The sequence below is a fragment of the Miniopterus schreibersii genome, assembly GCF_964146895.1.
Source record: "Miniopterus schreibersii genome assembly, chromosome: 2".
Taxonomy (NCBI): domain Eukaryota; kingdom Metazoa; phylum Chordata; class Mammalia; order Chiroptera; family Miniopteridae; genus Miniopterus; species Miniopterus schreibersii.
The window spans coordinates 110,915,213-110,925,430 of record NC_138102.1 but is presented as its reverse complement, the minus strand read 5'-3'; the positions used below and the strand labels follow the sequence as shown (position 1 = coordinate 110,925,430).

Genomic DNA, 10,218 nt, shown 5'->3' with positions numbered 1-10,218 from the left:
TCATCAAAATAGCAAGGCAAAACATTCCCCAGAAGCAATGAACAAGAAATATCAAACAGCTACTGTACTCTAGACAACTGTCTGGGGAGTATATGGTTAAAGTCACAGGAAACAGCTGGTCGCTAGGTCTCAGTGATGTTTGCCTTTTAAAGAGGAACTTAACAGCTCCTTACATGCCAGACATCACCTGAATTCAAAAATAAAACGTTTTTATTAAGTACTCTTCCCACCAAGTTTCTTTTAAAGCACTAAGAAGGCTTATGTGAAGATCTTCAAAAACAATTCTCCATCTGAGAAAAGGTTTAATGACAAAAGTCCTAAACTATCTGGAAGTCATCCTCACTTTCTTAGGTCCCAGGCTGTGTAAAGGTTTATCAGTTACCTAGCTTCAAAGGAGTTACCATATGAAATGCAACTGGTATACTATGGTAGTCAGCTCTGGTGTGAGACCTGTTGTAAAGACTATAGTACCAATTATTTTATTGTAAAGTTTAAAAGACTGGGGGTGGGGGGCTTCTCAAAGAATGGACAGAAAAATAAAACTAATTGGTAAGGGTAGTCCATGTGTTGTGCTTGTATTTCAAACTTCTAAGATGGCCTGCCAATCAAGTACAGACATCACCTGCAGGTTTAGCTGTGTATTCCTGTGTAGTCTACAAAATCAGAATTTAACCTTACAGATAGAAATAAATTCCCATATTTATTTGGGATTACTAATTTCAAGTAATCTAGATTCCATATTTCCAGTATGAACATGTTTACATTTACACCAAAAAATAAAAAAGCCACTATGGCAAGTTACTCAACTGTGTAGAGAAAACCCATGTTATCCTCTACAACCAAAGAATTACCAAGTCTCTATTGTATGGGGTAGTGGAGTCATCTACAACCCAGCAATGTTCATTTGTTTCATTTAGGTTCTTAGGATTTAACTGAAATAAGAGTCTGAAAATAAGAAACCAAAAACTCAGCATTACAACTTTGGAGAATAAAAATGTATAAACATACCTTTTGTTGAATTCCAGCTTAAGTGATTTTTTTTAATGTAAGTCTTGCAGCTGATGAAAAGCAAAAAGCAACCAAATCTCTTTGTAGTGATTAGCCTGTTCTTTAAGACTATGGGTCATCTGCCCTAGGATTTTTTAACTGAACAAGGAATCCATGGGGACAAAATAATTGTTTTTCAAAGGTGGGTCAGAATGGAACATTTATATCTTCACTTCAACTGGGAAGCAATGAAATGTAATCCTTTGAGTATCATTTTTGGTAGATGTTACCTTTTGTTTCTTATCCTTATTTCATGCATTTGGCCTGGGAATATGTCCATGTTTTGACTTCAGAGGCTTAAAAAAAAAAACCTTAACCCTGTGTTTCCTGTAACATCTAAATATGTATACACAGATCTTCACTCCTTATCAAATAAATGTTCTTCAGCATGACCAGTGTGCAACTGACATTCACATAGCTTTGAGAACCTAAGTCTTTTCAGAAATATATTTCTTTAGCTGAACCTCTATAATCATGACAAGAGATTAATTAAAATGCCAAGATAAGAAACAATTTATTATAGAGAGAAGAAAAATTTCTCATCCAAAATATAGAAATCTGTACAACTTTGCCACAATCAATATACATGAACTGTACAAATTTACACCAGTTCATAATTTACCAAATAAAAGATGACTAACAAAGTTCACAAAATAGATGGTGGTTTGTGGAAAAGACTTTTACCCAATTAAGTACAAGGAAAGTTACAAACCAGACCTCCACTTTCTAAAAATAAGAAGTTTACTCAGTCTTAGAAAACTACAAGCTAGCAAATGTACAGAGAGCTGGCTGGTGCTAACACCACAGTTGAGACAGTGTCTTTTTAAGGGTCTTAAATTTTAAAGCCTGTTGCCAAGGCAGATTCTGGTCACTTGCTACTTTCAAGGCCAAAAACACAATACAAGGTCTGACCATTTCCCCAGGTCATGCCTACTAGGTTTGTCTTATGTACATTTATACATATTTAAGTGCTAGGTAAAAGTCTTGTCATAAAATTTCCAGTACTACCATGTTTAAAATGTTGAGCTTTCCTATTCAGCTGCCAAAAAGTTAACAATTTTCAAGTGTAATAGTGCAAATTTCCTCTGCAAGATCTACTGCAGAGAACAGTTCTTTGAAATACAGATTTGCATTCAAGGGATTGATGATGTAAAAATTTAGGTTATAACGTCTGGGAGAAACTGAAACCACCCTAGGACTTCACTCCCTAGCAAATAAAGTGATCATTTACTTGGACTCACAGGCTATTAAATTATTGAAAGGTACTGTCCAAACTATGGCACTGTCACTTAAAAAACTTTTTTTACCACTCTATCTTGTGCCAGATCTTCACAGCTGTGACATGATTTAAATTCCATAATCCATCCATCCCCAAGAGGAGCCCACCCAAAGCAAAAATCAAATTTATCCATCCATTATAAGATGATCCATCCATAGGCTATATCTTAACCTGATACAGTCATCATATTGTAGTTTTTGGAAGGGCTTGTTCTGCCCAAGAGAAGTTCCTCCTTACAGCTGATTCGGCTGTCTACCATTTGCACGCTGGTGCTGCTTTGAGTGCTACCTCCTGCTGGTGAGGCTTCATACAACACACAGATGGAGCCATCCTCTCCGATTCTGTAGGACACTTCATAGGGATCAACCCAGAGTGTGAGTTCGCTCGGGAGAAGCCTGAACAGCTCCTGACTGCTCAGTCCAATCCGCTGCGCTGCCTGTCCAATCAGAGGATCCATTTTATGGTTGATGCGAATACAACGGTAACCTGATCCCTTGCACGGCTTTTCTGGGAACCAGTGATGTTTATAATGTTCTGTAGAAGAAAAGAACAGAGAAACAATGCTTAGATGGTCACATCTGGCTACGGCCGTAGTCTTTTCCTGCTAGCTCCTTTGAGGGGTGAAAATGAAAAACTACCAACTTTTTAAAGTGCCCGTCATTGCATTCGCCGCTGTGCGTGTGCGGGGATAGGGAACGAGCTACGAGCGGGCAGGATTTTGGGAACAATACAGTAGTACGGGGCAAAAAAAAATTTCCAGGAACCAACCGACGGAGCCGCCAAACACAGTGACCACTCGCGCGGTCTCGGTCAACGGGACAGCACCCGCGGCCACGCGGGAATCTGTGCACTTTCCCTACCCCACCGGCACACAATGGGGTTTATGGCTTTGGAGCAGGGAAGCGAAACCGGACTGTTAAGCCCCAAGGGAAAAAAAAAACAAGCAACCCTAAACCACGCTCTGGGCAGAGCTGTAATTGTACCGGTGACAAATCCGATGATTAATGGGCAGGAATAGGCGGCCAGGGAGACGGCACGTCCGTCCCGGGCTGGCTCCGGGACAGCGGCGGTTTCCCACCCGGGGCCGGCCGCCGAACTCCAAACGGTTGGAGGGAGCTGGGGGGAGGGGGCGCAGAACCAATACCAGCCCCGTCCCTCCTTTGTCCCCAGATACGCGCACGGTCCGAGGACCGCAGCTCCAGGCTCGGTTGGCTTTAGTTTCTTTGTTGTGCGTCTGTTTTCTTCTCCCCTCTGTTTGCCAGTCTTGGGGAGAGGGGGCGCCCTCGGCCCAGCCCCCAAACCCTCGCCGGACCCCGCCGATAGCGGCCGCCAAGCGCGCCAGTCCCGGTCCCGCGACGGGAAACGAGCGCTGCCGGCCCGAAGCACTGCCAGGCTCCCTCGGCCCCGACGGCCCGGGCCGGGGGTGTGGGGCCCGAACCCCCCAGGCACTCCTCGGCCTCCCACCGCTGCCCGCTCACCTGCCAGCAGCTCCTGTAGGCTCTGGCTGAAGGTCTGCAGCTGTCGCTCGCTCGTGAGCCCTTTGGTGCGGAGGAACTTGGAGATGAAGGACACGGCGGCAGCGATCTCGCCTATCATGGTGGCGGCCCGGGTGTAGAAGGGATGCATGGGGGCGGCCGGGGCTCGGCGGCGCGGCCCCGACGGCGGAGCGGCCACCCCGGGCTCCCTCACAGGTCAGAGGGCTGGGAGGAAGAGAGGGCGTGAGGGGCGGACGGCTACTTTTTTTTCTCTTTTCTTTATAATAAAAAAGTTACTTTTGAGACAGGAGGCGGCAGGAGAGAGGAGGAAACGAGCGATGGCGGCCTGGTCACATCGCTCGGACCTCCCCAGCCGCCTCCGCCTCCAGCTAAGCAGCCTCCGAAGCTCCCAACAGTAGCATTTCCAGCTCTGAGGGGCGAAGAGGTGCGGGCACCGTGCAGCACTTTTTATAGCACCACGGAAAGGAAGTGCGTAGCTGGAGCGTGACGGCTGACTCCAGCCAATCCTGAGATCGCACCATTGTGACGCAAGCAAATTCGGAGCCGGAGGGGGCGGGAAAAGGGCCAGGGGGCGGGTCCAGAGACCAGGAAGAGAGGGAGGAGCTGACGTAATCCGCTTGTAAACAAATAAACCCGGCGGAGAGGCTGCCGAGGAACCCAGAGCTGTGGGGGTGAACGGGAGGAATCGTAGGGTGCGCGTGTGAAAGCCCCGCCCCCAGCCCTGGCTCCTCCTTCCCGCTGCCCCTACGCTAGGCCGGGAGCCGGTGCATCCCGTGCTGGAGTACGCTGCCCCGGCTCCCTGGCTAGGAGGCCGCGCTGTGCGGTGAAAGCCGCCCTGCTCCCGCTGCCTGTTCGCTCGCCGGGTGCCCGCATCGAGCTGCACGGCCGCGGCCCAGCCCCGCTCGGGTGCACGGTGTTTACATCCCGTCCCCGCTCCGGGCGCGCGCGGCCGAGTCCCTGGCTGAGGAGCAGGCGGAGCAGCGGGGCCCGGGTGCCCGTGCTGGGGGAGCGCAGCGGGGTGCAGGGGAAAGTGGAGGGGCTGGCCTCTCGCTGGGCCTTCTGCAGTCTGGGAGCCCCGGTCTCCTCGCGGGGGTGCCGCCAACGCCGCGGAGCCGTTTCTGATCCACCCTCGGGCTGCAGTCGGGGAATGTCTTTGTAAAAGTTTAATTGCGAAGGAAATAAAAGGGTAGTTAGCCTTTTGTGGTTGCTGTTTCAGTAACTTCAGGGGTCAAGGGAGAGAAGAGTGGACACCTTCCTGCCTCCAAACTAAGGCTGATAGGAAAACCTGTTGCTGAATCTAGAGTGACGTGGATCCTGTAAATTTTAGTATGTATTGGAAAAAAACTATAATGTATTTTACAGTGTTTATACACAAAACCAGAAACTGCTGTTTTCTAGTCCAAATAACTGCCCGAACCTTAGAGTTCTGCTGCTGCTCTTTATGAAAACAGGAGAAAAGATAAAATTTGAAGCTTGCGAAAGTATTAGGCATAAACATTTAAGTTTGCTGGAAACTCTACTTGCAAACTAGAGAGAGGGAAAAAAGACTGACACAAAGGCGTGAGCCTGCTAAAACAATTAGGCCTAGAAAAGGGTTAATCTGAACTCCATTAAGGAGAAGAAAAAAAAAATGATGGTGAGGCGAGCAGATGGAGAAAGCAAACAAGAGGCAGAAGTTGAACTCTACCAGATGGAAATAAATATCCTGAGCTTAGTTGGTCATCAATATTGCAAAACACACCACTTTGAGTGTTTTTTCTTTTAATACTGAGCCAAAGGGCATAGAAATGAAGCAAAAGTAGGACTTGTTATAAAGTGGAAGGAGAAAAAGTTTTATTGTTTACATGAAATATGTAAAACTGGGTTTAAAAGAATAACTTCTAGGTTATTTTTTTATTCATACACAATAACTAGGTACTACATGTGAAATAAGTACTTTAAAAATAGTATTGTTAAACTCACTGACTTGTGAAAGTAGTTTTCTTTGGATAAATTCATCAAAAATAATGGTAAATAAGGTACATTTGTTTACTTCTAGGACTTTTCAGATAGAACTGTACTTTAATAATAAGCATCATGGTAATTAACCGGGGACCAGAAACCTCTTTTACTACTTAGAAAGGAGACAGAGAAACAGAAGTAAATCCTTAAAATCACTATAGCCTAGAACAAGGTCTTCTGATCTCCCAATACCACCCTTAATCACCCTAATACCCTTAATCATCTGCTCTGTTCATTTTCCTTACATTATCAGTTTTTTGAGCACTAGATTGGAAATCAGGTGAAAGGTTTTTTTCCTCCAAGACTAGTCTCCAACTTGGACTCCCAATAATTCTGAGTTTAAATGGACTCATCTACAAAACAGAAATAATTAAACTAACCAACAAAATGCTAAGATTTGAACTCACTCTTGTCTTCCAAGCCAGTGTTCTCTCCACCACTTTTAGCCAGCTTTCCAGGCAGCAGCTGGACCCCTTCTTGAAAGCTTTTTAAAATCAGTTGAATAGGGTTAACGGAAAGTTTAACTCACATATATCTGAAGGATTTCCCCCGCCCCCACTGTTTATTATTTTATGTGTGTGTTTCCCATCTTAATTCATTCTTTTAAGAGACAAATGGATTTAAGAAATTACCGTTTTACCTGGGGAATCTAGGGAGCACTCAGAAAAAATAAATAAATAAATGTTGGTCTTAAATGCAAGCTTTAGATAGTGCACAATGTTAATTGCTAATAGTTTTTATTCTGGACATACATATGTTTAGTAATGTTTTTCCAGAAGTTTAGTCAGGCTCTTCCCTTCCAAGAAACAAGCTGGCATACCTGGACAGCTTTTGGATTATAAAACACATTTTCATGTTGTTATGCTAAATGACAGGGCAATCCCAACTACTTACAAACCCAGCTTTTGGCTTGGTGTCCTTAGGCAATTTACTTAACCTCTCTGCATAGGGCTGGTGTGAGGTATTACTTAGCACTGTCTCCAGCATTCAAATACATACATATACATATACACGTACATACATACATATATATGTATATATGCGCTAACTTAACCATCAGGCAATTTAATAATATTATGAAATTAATTTCTAAAACCTAGAAAGTTTTCAATCAAAGCACTAAAAGTAAATCTTGGGAATTCTGTCAAAACAAATCCAGGAAATGAACCTAGGTTTCACAATAAGTTTGTAAGAAAAGCACAATGTCAGGTCTTTGGAAACAATGCTGAAGAGTTCAGAGACTACTTCTATAGGGGTAACTATTGGACAACTAACCAGAATTTCAAAGGGGATTTGTATTCCCGTTTTTCAGCTCTAATGTTACTGGAACAGTTTGCTCTGTACTAACAAATCAGAGTTCCCTGTAGACTTTTTGAGTATTGTGTTTTTAACCAAAAAGAGAAAAAGAAAAACAAACATTTATATAGCATAGAGAAATTAACTTCTTTCTCTGCTTCATAAACTAAACTTTAGGGATCAACACAAGGTTGAAAATCATGTATTTTGCCGAAGATTTTTTTAATCACATTACCATCTACTATCATTATATTGGGGGGAAAAGATGACATTTTAACATCTCCAAAGTAGGAGTTGTATCCATATCAGAATAAAGCATGGTCTTCTTAGTTAAGTTAAAGTCACTAAATGTCGCTTTTTGCATTTCGCCATGACCCTACACTTGGGAACTTAGCTAAATGATTAATCTCTGAATGTGATAGCACTAAATTAAGCTATTACGCCATTCATTCCCTATGCTGTTCCCACTGCCTGGAATACCTGGCCCCTGGCCCCTTTGCCTAGCTAATTTCTGCTAATCCTCCAGTAGCCTTCCCGGGCTCCCTGGACTCGAGTAAATTTCTACAGTATTCTTTCTATCTTCCCTTGCCTTGGCTCTGCTACTTATCAGAGGTACTAGAGTTACTATGTTTACTAGTCACTCTTCCTTTCTAGCTTATAAATTCTTTGAGGGCATCTCCTGCCATTCACTACCGTACTCCCCAGGCCTAAGCAAGAGCCCAACCCATAGTGAATGTCGTGTTATGATCTTAAATAGACATACCTAAATACAAATGTCAGAATAAAGCCACTACTTGCAATTTGTCGGATGAAAAATAATGCAGAGAGTTTTTGTTGCTTAAAATCGGACAGTCAACATTTGAGGGGAGAAAATAAGGTAACTTTATGGCACTTTTTTCCTGGGTGCAGTAAGTGTTAGATTATTGCATTGATCACTTTTGTAGATTATCACTTTTTTTAGGATAGACTGCATTTCCACACCACAGCAAATGAAATGGAAACTAAGGGGACTTAGATGTGTTGCTCAGAAATATTGCAGTATCATCCCCGTTTTCCCCATTTAAGGTTTTTTGCTTTGTTTCCCCTTTTTGCTATTTAGACACATTTTAGTATTTTTGCCTCAGGTTCCCCGTGGGTGCTGATTGCTTGTGAGCTGCTCTCTCATGTTGCTGTTCTCTCCTGAAGTTGTTCACAGGGTGACCTTTTGATGCTCCAGTCTCTCGCTTCAATCTGTATGACCCAGGATTCCTGGATTATTGCCAAGAAAGTCCCAGAACTTTTTAAATAGCCGCATTATAGTTCACAAGTTTGTCTGGAAGGCTCCCCCAACCTCAAAGGTGTGCTTCTCCCCCAAAGGCTCATTTAGGCCCCCAGACTTTTTGTTTCCAGTCAGCTAGCTGCATGGACTAAAGTTGTATCTATTGTGATCTTACTTCCAAATAGAATCCTGGGTGTCCCTGGTACTTGCTTTAGAAAACTCACAGCTTAACCAACAGTACAGGGTTGAGCTGAGCGGGAGAGTTATTTACAGAGTGTTAATAGCAGATAGAGATAAGGCATTTATTTTGGTGTGTATTTGGGGGCAGGAGGAGATAACTAAATCCCCAAAGTGAAGGATCTCAGCTCAACCAGTAAAGTCGGCCATTAATTAAGTCTCTTTGGAAGGAGGAAAAGGAGGAGCCTGACCTTCGAATATCTTAAAGGCTTAAACCAATGTAAGGAAGATATGTATTGTTGGAAAAAAGGGTCGGTGGAGGGGAGCAGAGGGTGCTGCGGGGGGGTTTTTAAGCAGGGATATGATCAAATTTAACTTTCAGAAAGTCCTGGGGATGATGGATTGTGGAAATGTTAAAGTAACTTCTGTATTTGTATTTAATTCTTATTTAAACCTTTCAGTAACTTAGCTTTTCATGCGGGCTTATTTCTTCAGTGAGAGACCTAGGTATACCTTTTATTCATTCTCTTGTTGGTACCCATAGGAAGGAGACCACTCTTAGCAGCCTCTCCCCCTGGCACCCTGCCTGGCTTTGCTTAGGTGTGACTCCAAGGGCACAAACTAAGGCATTTGTACTAGGTTTACATCCACTGGGGTTCAGAAAACGCAAGAGAACTAGAAATCAGAGAGTGAGACACAGAGATTTGGGGCTAAATTGTTTTTTTCTTGTTCAAGCAATTCAGATTGTTTGGAGAAAGTGGGAGGAAGAGGATTAGAGTTGCCTAACAACAGCAACAAAAACGATACCGATTAACATCACTGACAGTGCCTCAGAAACTGTGCTAAGTGTTTTAGAGACATTCCCATTTAATTCTCCAAGAAATACCACCAGATAAGTATAACTGACAGCACTTAACATGTGAAGTTTCAATCCTAAAGAGAAGAGGTCATTTACCCAAGGTCTTGACAACCAGATTTGAAGTCTCAAGTCAGGGTCTGCAAAACTGTGCTTTCCCTGATATTACCTTTTCTAAAATGGAATGTGAGAAATAAAACCCTATAAAGTTAGAAGACTATTTGGAAACAAGTAGAGACAGTAAAGAAAAATCAAAGAAAAAACCCCTCAAAGCAGCTGAGGAGACTTCTTATGGCTGGCATGCCATGAAAAATATAGCTACATTTATTCAAATGCTCACTGAAAAATGAATCAAAGGACATATTAAAACATTAATCTGCCAAATAAAATAATTTCTCTGGGATGAAAATTACCCCTAGGGGCAGAAAAGAGAAAGCAGCAAAAACACCTTGTATTTTAGATTCTTTAAGCATCTCACTTCTTCTTTGACCTAACTTGGCAGTAGGAACCAGGGAGCTGGACAGCCCACAGTCCCTCTTCCCCAGCCACTGCAAGGAGCCCAGAAACTTCTGAGAGTTCAGGTGGAGAAGGCTGGAGGAGAGCAAGAAGGGCTGGTCTTGTGTCTTATCGCAGCAGGGCACTGTTGAACCTGATAGCTTTCCCTCGAGGTATTCTAACTGACCTTTCTACTGTTAAACTCAAGGCCATTTCTCAAAGCCAGGCTTCCTTCCAAGACCTTCTTTCCTTCCTTTTAGCAGAACCCCATGATTCCATTTACTTTCCTCTTTTTAATCTACTCTGTCTCCTG

The 10,218-nt window shown here is 43.4% G+C and overlaps 1 protein-coding gene across 1 annotated transcript; it reads right to left on the bottom strand.

Annotated features, from left to right (window-relative positions):
• Positions 1-1,536: 1,536 nt before the first annotated feature.
• BTG1 (BTG anti-proliferation factor 1) lies at positions 1,537-4,247 on the bottom strand. The gene is made up of 2 exons (XM_081129517.1): positions 3,805-4,247; positions 1,537-2,860 (listed from the first exon to the last, which is right to left on the bottom strand). The coding sequence occupies exons 1-2, from the start codon at positions 3,950-3,952 to the stop codon at positions 2,493-2,495; spliced, it is 516 nt and encodes a 171-aa protein (XP_080985643.1). The 5' UTR covers positions 3,953-4,247; the 3' UTR covers positions 1,537-2,492.
• Positions 4,248-10,218: the final 5,971 nt, after the last annotated feature.

Bases quoted from the DNA above. Each gene is read 5' to 3' on its own strand.
- BTG1 (XM_081129517.1), bottom strand. From the start codon at position 3,952: ATGCATCCCTTCTACACCCGGGCCGCCACCATGATAGGCGAGATCGCT. The intron at 2,861-3,804 runs GTGAGCGGGCAG...TTTCTTCTACAG, and splicing joins CCTACAGGAGCTGCTGGCAG to AACATTATAAACATCACTGG.